This window comes from Colletotrichum fructicola, assembly GCF_000319635.2.
Source record: "Colletotrichum fructicola Nara gc5 chromosome Unknown KSG_Nara_v1_contig03, whole genome shotgun sequence".
Lineage (NCBI taxonomy): Eukaryota > Fungi > Ascomycota > Sordariomycetes > Glomerellales > Glomerellaceae > Colletotrichum > Colletotrichum fructicola.
The window spans coordinates 2,430,102-2,448,046 of NW_027094053.1; the positions used below are offsets into that span (position 1 = coordinate 2,430,102).

Genomic DNA, 17,945 nt, shown 5'->3' on the forward strand with positions numbered 1-17,945 from the left:
CTTCGTCGCAAATCGAAATTCGAAAAGCATTCCCTCCTTCCCTTTTGCCAATGCCATACGCCTTCGCTTCAAGTCTCTCAGCTGCCGAGGTACGCACGGATGGCACCCTGGAGCTTCTGGCTGGCCTCGCCTGCCAACTGGGTGAGGTTCTCGAGGTCGTCGCCGGCCGTGATGCCGAATCTGCGAATGAAGTCCTTGGCTGCACCCTCCAGATCGCCGTACTCTTCGGCAGGCTCATCCTCGGGTCGGCCAAAGTAGGCGTTCGAGGAGATCGAAGTAGCGCCCTCGAACCCTTGCAGACGCGTCTTGGCCTCGGCCTGGGCGTTGGGGTCAAACGATCCCTTGCCGAAGAATTCGTCTGAAGAAATACCCTTCTGGGCACCGAACTTGTTGCGCGCGTACGTCTCATCGTTATCTGCAACGGCTGTCAGTGATGATGTTCCCATGTTTTCGAAATTGGATGTCATACCCTCAGAAGCGGCCTTGATGGGTCCAACGGAGCCGAATCCGCCAGCGGCAGCCTTCTTAGGCGCAGCTGCACCCTTGGGCCCACCGACCTGACCAAAACCAAGTCTGGTGACACCCATGCCCAATCGCTCCACTTCGGCATTGGACTTCTGACGGGTATGGCTAGAAGAGCCGTAGCCGCCCTTCGGGCTAGTGGGGGTGGGGGCAGAGATGCTGTCGACCTTGGACGCGGCCTTCTTCTCTTCTTCAGCCTCAGGATCGTAGCCCAGCTTCTCGATGCGCTCGGCCTCTTCCTTTGCCTTCTTCTCGGCCTCGTCGAAGTCGATAACGTCGGCATTGACCTTCTTGACGCCCAACTTGGGGGCCTTCTTGGCGCCCAGGATGTTGGCCTTGCGAGGTCCGCCGGCGGTTGTCTTGCGGAGAGCAGCAGATGTAGTCACACGGCTGGCGGCGGGCTTGTTGTCACCGTCGGTCTTGGACAGCGGAGAGGAAGAGCGAGCAATGTCCTTGGCACCGTTGTTTGCGTTGAGGAAGGGTGAGGGGGTTCGGCCGACAGTCGGGGGAGTCGCAGTACGGGAGATGGGAGGCGTGGGCTTCTTGATGGCAGGCTTGTCCCAGGAAGAGAAGAAATCGTCGTCAGGTTCGCCGGATGGGGTAGAGGCGTCGGCTTCGGTGGCGTCGGTGATCACAACTTCATTGGGGTATCTGAGAGCCAGTCAGTCAACTCGAGATATGGCACGTTGGTAGCATCTTGACGCACTCTTGAGCATCTCTCGCGGCTCGTCTCTTAAGCTCATCCTTGTACTTGGTGGCAGCGCTGGATTGGTACTTCGTCTTGGGGTCCTTGCTGTTGAGAGCGGCGGTGCCTCCGTTTTGCTGGAAGAACTTGGTGGCCGACTCGTTTCCGCCGACCTTCATGAGGCGTAACTGGTCCCATTGCCATTCTGCAGGGGTTAGTCTAAGAAGACGTGGCCTCAAACTTCATGCACATACGATCGAGGTTGGTGGATCGGACGAATGAGATATGGACACCGAGGTTTCGGTGGTTAGACGAGCAGTCGAGGCAGAGGTAGATGCCGAATGGAACAGAGGTCCAGGTAGGGTACTTGGCGCCGCAATCGAAGCAAATCTTTGATGCACACACAGTCAGTATTGAAAAGGGGCCGAGGCCATCAAAGGGCGCGGATGTAAGGCATTACCTTGTTCGCAGGCTTCGTCTTCAGCTTCTCGAAGATCTTCAGCGACTGCTGCTTTGAAGCGAGTGCAGCCATGGTGACGGTGGGTACAAAAGATCCAGGCCTTGACCGAGTACAATGCGCTACCGCTGCGAAGAGGATGTCGAGGACGAAGAGAGCGGGTTGCGGGTACTCAGAGATGGGAGGTGCGCCGGCGAGAGCGAAGCAGGGAGCGGAGATATCTGAATTTCGTGTCCAAAAGTTCAGGAGGCAGTCGCCGCCCTTCGGTGAAGTGGCATGTAGTCAGTGCGCTAGTCCGAATGAGGCTAGCTTCCTTTCCCCACAGTGGACTGGCAGTCTGAATTCTGCCGAGGGCGGTCAACACCTTTTGCAGAGCTCGAAGGCCCAGCTACACAGCTGCAGCTATGCGCTGCCGAGCTTTCTCGATGATCATCCTGCCCTGCTCATCGTCCTCGTACGATGGCTGGCGCCGAACCGCCATGATGAAAATGAATACCAGATCGCTTGTGATTCGAGCTCCTTCGACGTTGGGCCTTGCGCCGCGACTTCAGCCCTTGCTTGTACAACGGTATTATGCGACACAGACGGGTCTGGGAACGACCGCCACATCCAAGTCGAAGCGCCGAACGGTCACGCCATTCAATGATACCGGAGCCGTTCCATGGGCGGAACTTTCGGCAGGCGAAAAGGCAGCGCGAGCTACACAGCAGACTTTCAACTTCGGTCTGATCCTGGCAGGATTGTTCGTCACGGCAAGTCATACGATGCATTACCCCGCGGCGAATGCATAGCTGACATTCATGGACAAACCAGGGCGGAGTAGCATACGTTTTATACACCGATGTTTTCTCCCTCGATAGCAAGACCGCGCACTTCAACCGAGTTGTCGACAGAATCAAAAGCGACGCTAAATGCATCGACTTGCTTGGAGACCCCAAAAAGATTTCGGCCCATGGAGACGAAACGTACAACAAGTGGCGTCGGGCTCGCCCCATTGCGTATGTTTCCAGTCCCGTGTTATTTGGGCATAGAGGCCTAACAGAGACAGTTCGACAATAAGTACCGACTCGAGAGGCCATGAACACCTGGTGATGCACTTCTACGTATGGCCTGAACTTTGACGCCACCGCGCAACCTCATCTGACTTTGGTGTCTAGGTCGAAGGACCTCTTAACAGAGGAACGGTCTACTTACATATGATCAGAACGCCCAGCAGCGGCGAGTTCGAGTACAAGTATCTCTACCTTGACGTCAAGGGGCATCACAGAATCTACTTGGAAAATGCGGATACGGGAATAGGCTCTGGGAAGAAGGGCTTCCGCTTCCTTGGTATCAGCTGGTGACGACTGTACGATGAATTTCTAGGTGGCACGAGTATTGTAAGATAGGGGGAGGTCTAGCCAAGAGGTGGATTGCTAAGTGTTCCGTGCCAAGTGACACTTCACGGAGGCATTCATGACCCTTCGGTCGTCGAAGTCGCGTATGCAAAGTCACCAAGCATGGCTCGAGTGTGAACTACAGTTTCAGACCAATTGCCTCAACTGATGCCCAAAATTTACTTGCAAATAGCTTGGAACACGGATTATACGAGAAAGAGCTGGAGCAAAACAGCATTATCCAATGTTCGTTCTACGCCCGGGCTACGTAGTATACATCCCAAAGTATTCGCATATCATTGTCCCAACAAGACCTCACAGAGGATATACGTCGCTATGAAGTTGATATTGGATCTTAACCAACTCATCTCAACTATCAAGTTCATGCTGATCCGAGGATAATTCATTCCACGGACAATCGCTGGTCACCATACTCCTTAGTGGAACATCGTCAACGATCAGATGATTCGAGGAATCAATGACACATTTCTCCGATTCTTCTTTGGCTTTATCATAAATGCACAGGACGATTCGCTCTCCAGGGGAAGATGCCCAAGAATGTAAAGGACTTTGACCTGACAAGGCTCTGTTCGACAAAACAGCCCGGGACAGCTACAAATACAACCAGCGACGAGATACCATCTTGTTTTCGACACCTGATATTCCGTTGAAAACAGCTCAGACACAGTGATATTGTTCCATAGCTCGCTGCAATCCAATGATAAATGACATCAGGCAACATGCCCCTACGGATCGGTCCGTACATCGTAGCCTACTTGACAATCGTATTACGACTTAAAGGCTGGCGGTTTTCTCGAGCCAGTGTAGTTGAAAATTCTGCTTCGAATGAGAGTATTACAGTGATACCGATCGATTAGAACCCTTGCCAACAGTTGAGAAGTAAGGCGCTCACTGGATTGTTGCTACCCTGCCCCATGCTATATGGCAAGTTCCACCTCAAAGATCACGACAAGAGCCTGGATCGAAGCCGTATCGCTAGGAAACATAGGAATGACTCGCTGTTGTGGTAGGGTTCAACCAAATTATTCTCGATGCCTCAATGGCCCAGAGAGTGCCTCGACGACAACTGTCACCCAAAACTGAGTTCTAATCTAGCGCCCGAAACTGTCAACAACTAATTATAAATTCCTTTCCTTACTTCCGTTTCTGTCGTTATCTCTACTTGCGTGTCATCGTCATTCCAAGTGTCACATTCTTAAGCCCCGATTCCACAGTTCTAGCACCACCGGAGGTGCGTGTCGTTCAAGACGCCCCTTACTACTTGCTGCACGTTTACGTCTCCATTCAACAACAGGAATATCAGAGGAATTAATTGATGACGGTTCTTGAAGCCGAGAGGCCCTGGCTTCGGTACACTGACTGCCATGCAAGGAGCAAGCGTCCAATCCGCAGGTTGTTGCCATTTGGCTGCCGAATGACAGGCTGATGCCCATGATACAGTCACTCTTGGTTACGACATCAACCATTGAGTTATTCTACGTTGATACTTCTTGGCTGTCTGAAATTGGGTCGAATAGTTACCGTACCACAATCCGAGTCGATGGATCGGTGCGATTTTCCCAATTGTACGTTACCACCCGGCATCGATGGTTCAACTAGTCTCCAAAGAGCTGCAAGCAAGACGCTAAGCTCGACTTGGGTGCTTCCCGGTGTTTACAATTAACTCATCATACTACACGTTGCTTTTCATGTCGGACTGTACTTCAGGAGTCGAATCCTGGCTAAAACGCTTGCTAGTCCAGGCTCCATCATCAGAGGCCAAAGAGCGGCAGCCAAGTCTAAGCTTATACTCCGACTAGAGTGTGTTCAAAACCCGCAACCCACTTCGACATTCCACCCGTACATTGATCAATCACGTCTGGATGTAACGAACCCTCCCGAGACTCACTTTTTCGACTTGATTGCTCGATTGAAACAAGTTCTCAAAAAGCGCGCGTCAGCCTCCCGAAGTTCGTGCTTGGCTCCCTCACAGCCACGTAAGCGGGACCGTAAGCAAGCGCTCTCGAGGGCTCTTGATTCGCCCAACCTGCATTCAGCTCTGTTGCCTAAAGAAACGCCGACACATCAAAGCACGGCGCTGCACTTCCACAGAGAGCACAGGCAACCGCTAAACGAATGCCAAAGGCTGGGGTAATTGAGTGGCAGCAATGGGATGCGTCAAAGCAGATCATCGGCAGGGCTGACTTGATGGACAACCGGGCTCATTCACAGGTTGCATATATGGTGATTGCCTGTCCCAGGCAGAAAGACACCAACATCTGTCTCTGCACATAGGTACCTACATACGAATTACAGGCACCTGAACACAAGCCCTCCGCCACAGCCTCATTGACGAGACGAGCCCCTCCAAACCCACACATCTTCGCCGTCAAATTGAACATCAACTTGAAGTAGCCTTCCTCCATCAAATGTGCATCCCTCGCCCTCGCAGACACAAGTCATCCAGCTCCTCGCCCATCCCCAACATTCCCTATCGTCGCCTCGAATCACCGCCCCCAACGCCCCCTCGCATGGCTCCCTGGCCCCTCCCCAACTCGACTCTTCCTCCACCCATGGGCAACGGCAGCGCCATGCCAGGGCCGCCTAACACCTCCGCAGCCCGCGTCTCATCACAACACGAGCGCCTGCTGCTCGAGCTCCTCCCCTTCAAGGAGGCGTCCAAGTTCCACGAGTGGCTCGACAGCCCCTTCGTCCGCGGGCCGTGGAACGAGTTCAACGCCGACTTCCTCATCCCCCGGAGCGGGGCCGCCGCCGCCGCCGGCGAAGGTCCGGCCGGGATCCCGGAGCCGGACAAGCCACGCACGGCGCAGGCGGCGCGCGACGCGCTCAACTCCCGCAAGCCAAAGTTCCTCGTGTACCACCCGGACAAGACCGGCTGGACGCCCGAGGACCACCACGTGCGCTTCATCGTGACTCTCGTCGCCGACAACATGCTGCAGAACCTGTGGTACGAGTCGGAGTGGAAGAAGCGGGGTCTCGACATCGCAAAGGCTGCTTACGAGGTGCTCATCTTCCTCAAGGCTACCTTGTTTGTCGACCCCAGCCCGCCGAGTTACTCGGCATGAGAACTGAAGTCAATCACTGTACCGGGTTTTCCTTTGGCTTTTTTGTCTTTTTTTGATGGGGGTGTGCACTGGCGTGGGGGGAATAAACAGATTAACGGGCGCAATCGGCGTTTGCACATGGCGTTTTCTTTTCACGAGGAAGAGGAGGGGGTGGAGGGGGGGGAATGGACGGATTGAATTTCTCGCAAGGTTGGCCAATCGCGACGCATAGCAGCCATTGACGTCCTCATGGCAAGATCAGATCATCTACGAAAAATCTCAACGGAATTTCCGAAGGGCTGCGGAGAGAGCCAACTCACTCACTCCCCTTTTCACATGGTAAAACTCAAGAAACCCAAAAAATGCCGTCATAAAACCGCTCGTGAACGCGATGATGAGACCGAACAAGCTCCCGTCCCGCACACCCACACCCACACCCGAGGTTGAGTTGACATGGACGTGATGATGCGCCCCGGAAAGCTTCACTTGAAAGGGCGGCGTGGTGATGATGCAAGGCCGAATTCTAGACCACCGGTTCCCCGTGTGCCCTACCCCAACAACCTGGTAAGTGCTCTGCCGTTGTGAGGCGGGAAACGTCTTGTACCTTTCATGCGGGCCAGCGAGCACCCACCATGAGCCAATTCTAATATTGCGGAGCACGCCGGTGTTGGGTTGGCATGTGACAGAATAGTTCAGAGAGAGATAGACACAGAGAGATACAGAGAGAGTATCAGAAACCCGAGAGAGAGCCGTAACTACATCCTTCCGACTTGGCGCATACTTCCCGAGGCGAAACATGACAACTGCCCTGGCGAACTCTGTCAAACTCTCTGAGAATACGCAACAACCCAGACGGAATTTGAAAGTAGCCCCTACGAGCACACCCCCCTTCCTTTCCGTTCCTTGTTCCGCGCTGTTGAGCAGTACTTGTAACTCTTGAGAGAGACTCAGTTTGCGCACGCCGGAAAACGGACCGATATGTGGCCTTGGGGGTTCTGCCTTTCTTGATTGTACAATCACGTATCCTCGGCTATGCGTGCGTGTCGTATAACCGAAGACTCTAGGAAATAGGTGCGAAAGAAGCGACTAATTTTTCGGGGAGAAGGATGTAGCAGGTTTCTATCTCTAATACGCAACCTTCCGGTGTGCATGCATGTCCACGCCAGTTTGCGCAATCAAGTTTGTCACGACACGACGGGTTGCACTTGGGAACGTAGAGAACCATGTTGGCAGACAGAAAACATAATCAGAAAATAGCAAGAAAACTTGTTGCGTCGCTTTCAATGAGCGGTCTGGAACCCGCATATGCAAGACGAGAATTGCGAGCGATCAAAGCAGCTATGCTGCTGCGGCCAAGAGAGAGATACTGCAACGCTCCCGCTGTGGCGAATGGAGCTGGACTCCGGTAATGGAAGGAACGGGGAAGGCTTCAGCTGTTCCTTCAGCCTCATCCGCATCCCATGGGCTGATGCACAAGGTCGCTGCAGCGCTTGAGGCGCGAACGAGAGGGCAGATTGGGGGGGAGGAGCAGGAGGAGGAGAATTGGAGTGAGGAGGCGAGGGAGGGGGGTAGACAGACGGGTAGGTAGGCGGGGAAAGCGGGATGTGTGCAGGGCCAGCTGCAAGTCATTGCTGCAAGCTCGACAACTCTGCTGCTATTTTCTTTGCTTATTTGGCGCACTCTTCGCCGAATCTCGCCTCGACTTCACGGCTTCCGGAAGAGCTAGAACATGCGAAGGGACATATCGTCCCGGCAGTGGGAGCGGCATCGAGGAGGGCCAGCCGGGAGAGCGTTCAGCCATACAGAGACGAGGGATACCTAGGAATGCGACCAAGGCCGAGGGGGCAGCAGCTGCGGAGACAACAGAGACAAAACAAACAAACAGGAAACGGGCTTGTAGCAGGCGAGAAAAGCCAAAAAGATGGCATCGTTCAGTGTTTGCGTGTGGAAGTTGGGGGCCGGGGCGGGAACGCGGGATGCGGGTTGCGGCTCGTTCGCACCACAAGACAACGACAAAAAGCCGGGGTTGCCCGTGAGGACCCGGCAAGATGGAGCCAGGGTTAGACGACCTCCGCACGATTAAGCGGCATTGTGGGCTGACCAAGAAGCGGGAGGCGCCTCTGGGAGGGCTCTCGTGCAGCAAAATCGTCTCAACTCCGCGTCGGGATCTGATGTTTCTGGCCCGCCTGCCGCTGCCGCACACCTTTCTCTTTCACTCTCTCTCCGCTCTCTTCTCCCCTCCCCCCTCCCTTCCCCCCCATCTCTGGTGTGCCCTTACAGCACTCCAACTGTGCCGTGGGTTGCAACCGGATGCGCGGCGAATGGGCGATCTGTATGCGAGGGGAGCGGGAGCAGCAGCGGCAGCGGCAGCAGCAGCAGCAGCAGCAGTAGTGGCAGCAGTAGCAGCGCAATGTAAACAGCCTCCTTGGCAGGCTGGGCTGTGGTCGCTGGCCGGCGTCGTAGTATCCCCAGGGTCCCGAGGTGCGTCGTGGAACCCGCTCACCCCGGTTTTTGCAGGACGCATCACACCAAGGGACAATGCTTGATGGTAGGCATGAATAGGTGGCAGTGAGCAGCGGCGAGGTGTATGTATCATCCGGCGGACGTTGATGGTGTGGACAGTTGCCGGGTTTGGCGATGTGATATCGTATATGTGATTCTCATGCCGCTGCGAGGAGGGCGGGTGGACGCGCCAGTGGTTCGTCGACCCGAGCATCTAATCTGTACTCTTTTTTAGACTGTGTTTCTGTCCACGGCTTCGCAATGGTGCGGGTAAGTTTGTGTGTGTGGCCTAGGCTCTAGCTGGGGTCTGGAGCGATTGTGTCGACCGATGGACATGGCATAGAGAAACAGCGTTTCAGGCGAAGCAACTGGCTGGCAGACTCGCGGCTTGGTCTATCAGACTATCCTATGCTCGTCGCACCCTCTCCGTGCTTCTGGTTCTAGCAGCCTCGGCTAGTCTGGACCGGTTGTATGACGGCAGGCGTAGGTAGTTGCAGTCGCAGAATCTACTGCCTCGCCAGTCACAGGCCAGAAAAGTCCGGCAGAGCTTGGTACCGGGATCTGGAGCGAGATAGGGTGATCTCTTGATTCCCACGATCGTAAGATGGAATGGCGTTATGTTGGATGAAAGAGCGGAGAGACAACTGGAGTGAGGCGGGGAAGGGGGCACGGAGAGAAAGGTTCAACCCATGCCGGTTCCGTCGGTGAGGTGGTCACTCTATTCATCCTATTGTGAGCCTGTGATGCAACGTTTGCCAGGGGAGGGACAGGATTAGTAGGCAATAGTTGTGCTTGTCACGACCACACCAGTACTCGTGCATTTGGTGTGTGCAGAGGACCTACAACCACTTGCGTGTCCTTGTATTACGACTTGACGTTCTCTTACGATGGACCCCCTAGCAAAGCAAAGCGAAGCGGATCGCTGCCACCGGAGAATATTCACAGTATTGCGTACGTAGACATAGATTGTATGGATACTACTCGTTGATGCGCGCAGCCAATTGTCAGTCTCTATGAGGTTGTAGAATATCTACGGATACGCAGCAACTTCAAACAAGGCCAATGCATGTGCATGGGGGCGGGACGAGATTATGTCACCAATTGAAAGAAACGCGGCATTAAACAGAATCTGGTTGAGGAGATCAGTCTTTTGAGTCAACACAACTGAACCCTTGGTTTGTATGGGGAGGGGGGATCCGCACCTCTTCAGCAGACAGTGACTTCCATTACATAACGCAGCAATTCCGTTCCGCGACCCATTGGATTCGCAGTCGCGACAATGAATGAATGGAGAGGGACGGACGGGGTCGCAGGGCTGCTTGTTTGTGGCCATGTAAGGTACTCCAGACGGGCGTGCGGCTAGCAAAACGTGCTCACAGATCTGGGGCTCTGACGGAGGGCGAGATAGTCGCGAGCGGGATGTGACAGGGACCGCCTTAACCACCTACCTGTCCAGAGAGCACCCCAAGCATCGAGGTACCGCAATGTCACTCGCTGCCGAGGGATACCTTTAATGATGGACGGGAGGTGTTGTACCCTCCAGCAGGCTTTGAAACGATAGCGCTCAGCGTTCAGCGCTCCCAGCGCGGTCTGCTCGCTGACACGACAGCGCCACGGCGGCATTCCGTCAAGGGTTTTCAGGGTGTTCCAGGCGGGTGGATCCCTAAGGTACCTTAGCTGGCGCCACTGGAATGGGTGGTGCAAATCCTCCTGTGCGCCCTGTGTGGGGGAGGATGACATGTCCCCAGCTCCACCCACGGTCCAGCGCTTTGGCTTCCTTGGAGTTGTCCCTGGCATGGAGGCGCCTGGAGGACCCCCCGGGGCGACGAGAGGGCATTGGGGAGCAGCTTGGCACGTCGGCGAGCATGGCAGAGAGCCTCTGGGCGCGCCAATTACAGCGCAGAGCCACCACGCCTGCGAAGCGTTCCGCTGTATCGCAGTGGGGCCCCTCGATCTGACGCCATTTTTTTCCTTCGAGAACAAACGGGGCAGCGTAAAAGATTTCCCCACGATAGCCCGCTAGCGCCTCCAGCACCCAGCCATCACGGTCCTCTTTTTTGCCCTCCATTTTTTTTTTTTTTTTTTTTCCTTTTTCCCTCCTTCCCCAGTAGAGCCAGCCAGCCTCCCACCCAGCCGCATCCGGACTTGCCCGGCTCTACCCAACTCCTAACACGATAGCACACAGCACGCTTGTCCCGAGCCAAGCACACAACCGCTCAAAAGGCCGCGCCAACTCATCCTCCGCTGCACCTCTTCGCCTCTCGGCCTCAAATTCTCAGCCTCCATAGCCACTGTCACCGCGGCTTACCAAGATAGTGGGGTGCCCTCCCTCCCCCCCCAAGCACACACCCAGCTGGAGGCTCTGCCCGCCGTCTCCCTCTGGCCGACATTTGGCCGATGGTGACGATGGGATTTTATGCCCTCGGTGGACCCGGGCCTTGACCGACCGCTGCTTCTTATCGGTCCTTAACCGCTGAATCTCTGGCTGCGGCGGGTCAACCGTGTTATTTGGTGGAGTTGCTTGGGTTTTTTTTCTCTCCCTTCCTTCCCCAGAGTGTTTCCGCCTCACAGTTCCATAGCTCATACTGGCCAAGTCTCGGAATTCCTAAGCTTGCCTGGTCAGAAAACTCTGATGTCTCTCAGAGTCTCGTCAACCGTCTGGGGGCCTCTGCTTGCCTCTGCAAAGGGCCACAAAGGGGGGGCCATTACCGTATTATCGATTCATGCTCGTCCTATCTGTCGGCCAAGCTCCGGCGCTTGGCCCGGTCCTTCTCCAGCCGGGCCCTGTCCTCCTTGGTACGGAGTAGCCAAGGTTCCTTACGGTCCGCGGCTTGTTCGTCGTTATCTCGGCCATTAGCCGTTCTGATCCTCCACTTCTTCTGCCTCGTCGTCCTTGTCACCACCATCGCCGCCGCTTCCGTCGCCGTCCTCGTCGTCGCTTTCGGCCTGTGTCCCCAGGAGTAAATCTTCGCTGCCTTGCCATTGCGGCGGCATCCCGGGAAGTGCCGCATCGTCCTCCCGCTCCCACCCGTACTCCTCGTCATCTTCGCTGTCGGGCACTTCCAGCCCTGCCTCTGCCAGCTTGCGCTTCGTTCGTGGGCTTCGAGACAGCAAAATCGATGGCTGGCTAGTGTCGTAATGCACGCCAATCAGGCCCGCCTGTCACGATAACGTGGAGAGTCAGCCAACCCAATCTCCCTTCTCGGAAACTCCGCTTCCGCCAAATTATGCCGCATTCATGACTGTGATGCCAACAAAAGTGACTGACCGCTTCAACTCTGAACGCCGCTGCGCTCTGCATCGTGTCCGGCTCAGCCTTGCCGTCTAGCTTCTGCACACCGGCGAAGCTCACGCTCGACGGGCTGCCATCCTTCCAGACCCAGTCTCTGAATAGGACCACTCGCGTTGACACCCCTTGCTCCCAAACTCCAGCATTAATGGAAGGAATCAGAGTTGGACTCCGCTCCGATTGCATCTTGGTTGCGCATTGGGACAAGACCACCACGGCGCAGTTTCTCGTCGCTGCCAGCTTCTGGAGTGCGCCGACGATGTACTGCAAGGCTTGCAATCGCTTCGCTGATAGACTGGGCCCTGCATGCTGTCAGTTTGTACTCTGCAAGTCTGGACATACCTGCAGACCTTTGCCTGGGACCGGCGCTTTCCTACCGTCCGGTGCCTTGGGAAAGGCGTGATTTACGAGTGCTGATAACGAGTCGATGACGACCAGGGCCGTACTTGTTGGTATCGTTGCGGCCGCAGGCCTACATAGCAGTGCAACTAGGTGAGGAAGACTAGGGCATGTGTAGTGAGTGATTTTATCTCTGTCCAACGATGCTGGTTGGTTGTTTTCCGATATGCGTGCCTGCTCTGCCGCATCGATCACCGCCGAAAGTCTTTGCCCGCAGAGCGAATAGGCGCAATCTTGAGAACGCATCAGTCTTGACGTCTCGTCCAACGTGATAAGGCCAGATGAACCGACCTACCCACACGGCACCTTGGCCCTCGCGCAGTGCGCTTGCCACGAGTTGGATGCTTGAGAAACTGTCAGCCCTGAGCGTAAAGTGTAGGGAGAGATGTTGGCAGCATACCCCAGTGCTGTCTTGCCAGTTCCTGGAGGTCCCCAAACCTCGGTGACCTGGCCTCTCAGGATACCCCCAGAGCGTTTCGACCCAGACGTGTCGACAGTATCATCAGAGCTGAGGGCCTCATCTAACCGCTTGATTCCCGTAGAGACATGCCTTGAAAGGTCATCGTCCAAGTCTTCTAGCACCTGAGCTGCGGACACAGTGGGCAATCGGTCTGCTCCAAGTCAGTGTCCGACATCCTGAGCAACACTGGCAAACGTACGCGTAGAAGGAAGATCGAAACTGGAAACGTCTTCCTCGTGAACAGCATGATACTTCTCCATAACAGGAATCGCAGATGGTCGTTCGCAGCTTGGAAATCTCAGCTGCTTTGATTCTACCTGCCTAATGCCATCGAAGTCGGGAGAATACAGTACGCGTGACTCCATCCACACACGTGCCCCACATCATCTCACCAGCCACATCAGGAAACCGCCACTGTGGCGCGTGCCTACCTATGTACCTGCCTCAACAGCCGCCACAAGATCGATTGGCATCTTCAGAGATCTGGCGCAGGTAATGACGACGATAGGCATGTCAAGGCAGACCAGACTTGGTCCATATCTTCTCCCGTCTTCCCGCCTGTGGCATCAATGGACGGCAGCTACTGTTTACGCCCGTCATAGGAGAGTCTTGCCCAATCGATCCGGACGACTGTGAACTGTTAAACACGACAGGTTACTACCAGCAACCGGCCCATTGACCACATCGAGATGGCCACGGCCCACGAAGTCACAGAAAACCTCACGAATACTCTGCAAAACACTTGGCTCCATTTTCAGCATATCGATACAGTCCGTCTGCTTGAGGAAGTCACCACGGATACCACCTCAGCCCAAACATCGTCTCAGCCATCCAAGCCTACTGTTACCGACTTTCTGGAACGTTTAGGGTGATTCCCGCAGCCCGTGGTTCAAATTCGGACGACAAGATATGTCAGCACCACGGCTGCATCCCCGGCCAAACGGGTGGAACGTGGTCGTCGGGGTCGACTGCTCGAGCGCCCCCAACTCGCATGTTCAGATCTCCCAACAACTAAGTCTATTTCCATCTCGTCCGGAACATCTAGGGCCTCTCCGGTTTCAAGCTCTCTGCGACCCTACAGTCAACGGGATGCCTCCCGCTCAGACGTCGAATTGGCTCATGTTACTGCGAACGCCTGGACGAACATCTCCGCGGTTTCATCAACGTACATCGCAGCATACTTTGCTCGGGGTTCCAAAAAACCCTGCTATTAGTCAAGACGCAAGAGTCAGGAAGCCCCGATACCAACATTCTTGGGTTTTGAACAAGCCACAGGCTGTCCACTGCTGGCGTAATCAACCAGACATAATTACGCCGAGAGTTGCGACCAATGGAATCTCCAGAGATATGCTTTGATCATGCCCATCAACGCCAATATCTCGAGACAATTGCGGCATGATCCCGCGTGGGGTCCTGCGGGGGTTGAGCAACCAACTCATTGACCTTGGGGTCTCCCCGTGGGACCAGGACGACCCCTCGAGAAAAGGCAGTTGCCCGAGCCGGGGCTGAGCAATATCGAGAGCCAGCATGACCTGTCCAAAATGGCTACTCGTCGGCTCGGAAATCGGGACGGTGGTTATCTACTCCACCACACGCAAGCACTATTTGACGTGAGCAGACTGCAGAGACCCTTGCGAAGATCAAGGCCGTACGACAAAAAAATTGTGTCATGCCCGACGGCGAGGTCGCTCCAATTCGACGGACGACGTCCTGCAGTATTGAGCCTCAAGTTCCCAACAAGAACACGACCAGGGTGTTCCCGACGATTACGCTTTGTCAGAGGATTGTGATTCGAGGAGAACATGCCACGATGCTCTAGACGTGTTCATGGATGTAGCGCCCCTTGTTTCCGACCGTCAGTCACAGACTACCGACTCCATTCCCAAGATTCGCCAGATCACGTTGTCCACTTGATGGAGGCCACTTGCTGGAGGCCTGGTGAAGCTGAAATCCTGAATCCTCTCACATGAGCACTGGACCACATGTCGTTCATCTCGCGAACTGGGGAAAAGTGCCAATAATCACCCGTATGGCATGGGTGTTTCCGACCTGGGGTTGATGACGCGGAGCGCAAGCGGAGTTGTCTTCTTCCGTATCATTCTCCCGCAAATTGTGTGGGGGCAGGCATCGGGACTCGGGGCAGCGTTTTGCGGCGCTTCAAATTGCCTGAAATCGCGCGCTCACAGGTGCGGTTAAGCAGACCGTCAGGGCGCCCGATAACTCTGAAGTTACAGTCCGGCTGGTCTGGCCAGACTTTCTAGCTTCTGCATCCATGTGAGATGCAAGGTACGCGCTTCCCCAGCATTTCCCTCTGCCATTTTCATGGGCGGAAATGCTACCGTTTCCCCAATAGATGATTGCGGTTCCCCAAACTTTGTCGCTGACATCATTCCTCGAATTTTGTCTTCGGGGAAAAGGGACCCCTGTCCCCCTTATCTTTTCACATGTGATAGCAACGAGGGGCCTACCACGCAGTACCTGCATTCCAAAACTCAAGCCTTTAACGACGGCACGAATCCAATGATGGAGCGATGCCTCATTGAGGGATGCGAGTTGACGCCGTTCATTCGTCTGTTTGCGTCTCACTGAGTCGACCAGGACAAGCCAGAGATTTCACGGCGCCACTCACATGCCGCCAGCTCTGACCAAACGGAAGCTCAGAGGAGCTGGCTTGCTTGTTTGCTTGTGCTCGTCGGGGATTCTCGGGATCTCAACCTCCCTCAGATGGGACCCAGGCTCATAACCACACACCACGTGTTGGCTTGTACGCCCTGAGGCGTGGCTTTGACTCTCCCCACAACCTATCTACATCCTCTGTATCGTCCCCCCGTAAAACGCCATCCCCGGTCCATTCCCAGGCCCCCAGATATGCTGCCTTTTTCAGGAAGCTGGTTTCAAACACAGGCGTGTCCCGGCAAGGAGACTCGGGTCAATTTTCACCCAGGGCAGATAACACAGTACCGCCGTAACCCAGCCCATCTCGTCCTTAGCTCAATGAGCTACCGCCCTGTCTCCCGAAGAATTTTGCGGGGGTACCTCCATTGAGAGGCATGTCTGGGGAAGCTTGGGCAGATCCATTCTGTCACTGAAGAGCTCGGTTCATTTCCGCTGTACTGCGTACTTATCCCGTCCAGCCAGGCACTGACTCATGCTCGGGCGAGTTTCGTAATCGAGAGCTGTCGCGATAGCCCCCAGTTAACGCGAGGAACTGAGCGACGATACACCCGTTGATGGCATTGAGAAGTCCTACAAGAGCTAGTTGCTCCGGCGCTTGTGAGCCGGCGCGTTCTACGATATCAAATCCCCAGATTCCAGAACATCATGGCTCGCTACATGTCCAAGACAATGTTTTGGGACTGAAGACATCACAAGAACGCTTTTTTCAGGGGCAGAGGGGTCAAGGCAGGACTGGAAACAAGTCAGCGGGGTTCTCTCCGCGCCATTGCCGAACAATAGTTTCGTTGAGTAAGACAACCAAGCAGAGCGCGACTGGACGGGAACCATGCATTATTGCTATTGTTGCCGGCACTGGAAACGCCATCGGTCTTTCGACCCCCGGCACACAGGCAATCGTTATGCAAGATCATCGCGTCTGCCCCGCGAAATCCGTCGGAAATTTTGGGCGTACCTGGAGGCAGCTGTGCTCTATCCCACTATGGTGCGGTGAGCGTACGATTCTCCGCATTTCACGATTCAGTCGCCATCGGACCACTTCATAGAACAAAGTCACAAATGTCTGAATCAAAGCCGACAGACTTGTTCTTCGGCTACTGTGTGATGGATAGGTATCCGTACAAACACGCGTACTGAGAACGGCAAATCGGGCGGCTTTTGCTCTTTGTCGGTACCCGCCAACAGGCAATCCACAACCTTTGCACCCTGGGTTCATCATTACGCCGCGTCTCGAGGGCCTTGTTGGGTACTTCGAAAAATTAATGATCCGGTATCTCAGCAAAATGGGCCAAGAGTTGGCAACCGGGAAGTGGCCGGCATTTCACCTGATGCTTTATCGGGAGGACGGGTAGCGCAGCAATCAGATGTCCTGGCCAGCCATATCCAAGCGTGGAGAAATCCGGGGGCGGGACAGAAGTGTGTGTTGCGGGAGACGACCTTGAAGATTTTCTCGTGGCTCTTATCTCTGCTGGGCGCATTTCATTTAGGCTGTTGATGCTACGACCCATTAGGCAGGGACAGCGATGTCTTCTTGGCTGAAGGCCAAAAGGTTTCCCAGCAGCCGACGCACCTCATCACGCTGTTACATATCACCACCGTCTTCGCGTGCCCTGAGCGTTTTACGAGAAAGTCTGATTCGGTTGAGGACCCAACCGCATTGACATATCCTCAGCGGAAGTTGTAGTTGTCGCACGAGAGAAAGGGCAGAGCTCTACCGGAAACTTCACCCCAAAGCGGTCAAGCTGCGCGGTTGTACGGAAAGCAGTCTAGCAGATATGAGAGATCTGACTTCCCCAACTCTTGGGACAGGGTCGTTGGGACTTCCCCCGGATATCCCAAATGGAGCCTAGCGCACCTGGCAGTTCGGGGGATCGACTGAACCTGGAAGGCAGGTCTGGCCTTGAAGAGGAAGTTGGATAAGGGACTTGCTGACCAGCTGAGCGCATAATATACGATTGCGGACCTGCCGCGGGGAAATCACCGAGGCATGGGGAAGGTGGCGCCGCTTCAACGCCAATGGCAACGGATTGCAAGAGGAGCGCTTGATGGCGATATGCGGGCATCAGAGTGGTGGTGAGCAGAGGATGCGATACCCCCACGTGCTGTCCCTTTTGGACGTTGGGGGTGACATGCTCATCGTCGCAAGTGAGGGGCCAGACCAAAACCCTCACACCCTGTCAAAAGAGCTTTGGGTTCTGCGCCTTTTGATTCGCCCAAAAGTTTTGAGAGGAAGAAATCCCGATCATCCGCCCATGACCGGCAAAAGTCGAAAGCATGTATCGGCGTAGGCAATTGGCAACATATCGCCTGTCTTGAGGGTGAGACGAAGACCACAATCGGCACAGAATCTTTCGATCCAACAAAGAAAACCCAGAGACACGAGGGATTGTGGCTTGCTTCAACGTTGTTCAAGAAGCACGGGCAGCGCAGCCAAAGGACCTGGCCGCTGCTGTGCTGTGTGCATCTGCATCCGCTGCAGACCGAGGAGCGAGCCGAGGATCAGGACTTCCATTCGTC

General features: G+C 55.0%; 4 protein-coding genes across 4 annotated transcripts; 2 read left to right on the plus strand and 2 right to left on the minus strand.

Moving 5' to 3' along the window:
* Window positions 1–77: 77 nt before the first annotated feature.
* glo3 (ADP-ribosylation factor GTPase-activating protein glo3) lies at window positions 78–1,739 on the minus strand (the record flags this gene model as incomplete). The annotated part of the gene is made up of 5 exons (XM_032035716.1): window positions 78–415; window positions 470–1,173; window positions 1,229–1,412; window positions 1,462–1,597; window positions 1,668–1,739. 5 exons carry the CDS (start codon window positions 1,737–1,739, stop codon window positions 78–80), a joined length of 1,434 nt encoding a protein of 477 aa, XP_031885306.1.
* A 404-nt stretch (window positions 1,740–2,143) lies between these two features.
* TIM21 (Mitochondrial import inner membrane translocase subunit TIM21) lies at window positions 2,144–3,007 on the plus strand (the record flags this gene model as incomplete). Its single annotated transcript, XM_066151453.1, has 4 exons — window positions 2,144–2,406; window positions 2,525–2,662; window positions 2,713–2,767; window positions 2,822–3,007. 4 exons carry the CDS (start codon window positions 2,144–2,146, stop codon window positions 3,005–3,007), a joined length of 642 nt encoding a protein of 213 aa, XP_066009176.1.
* A 2,462-nt stretch (window positions 3,008–5,469) lies between these two features.
* Window positions 5,470–6,126, plus strand: CGGC5_v005444 (uncharacterized protein; the record flags this gene model as incomplete). The annotated part of the gene is made up of 1 exon (XM_032035719.1): window positions 5,470–6,126. The coding sequence occupies one exon, from the start codon at window positions 5,470–5,472 to the stop codon at window positions 6,124–6,126; it is 657 nt and encodes a 218-aa protein (XP_031885429.1).
* Window positions 6,127–11,460: 5,334 nt separating this feature from the next.
* Window positions 11,461–13,015, minus strand: rhp55 (DNA repair protein rhp55; the record flags this gene model as incomplete). Its single annotated transcript, XM_032035721.1, has 6 exons — window positions 11,461–11,766; window positions 11,876–12,198; window positions 12,247–12,528; window positions 12,587–12,639; window positions 12,696–12,906; window positions 12,955–13,015. The coding sequence occupies 6 exons, from the start codon at window positions 13,013–13,015 to the stop codon at window positions 11,461–11,463; spliced, it is 1,236 nt and encodes a 411-aa protein (XP_031885427.1).
* Window positions 13,016–17,945: the final 4,930 nt, after the last annotated feature.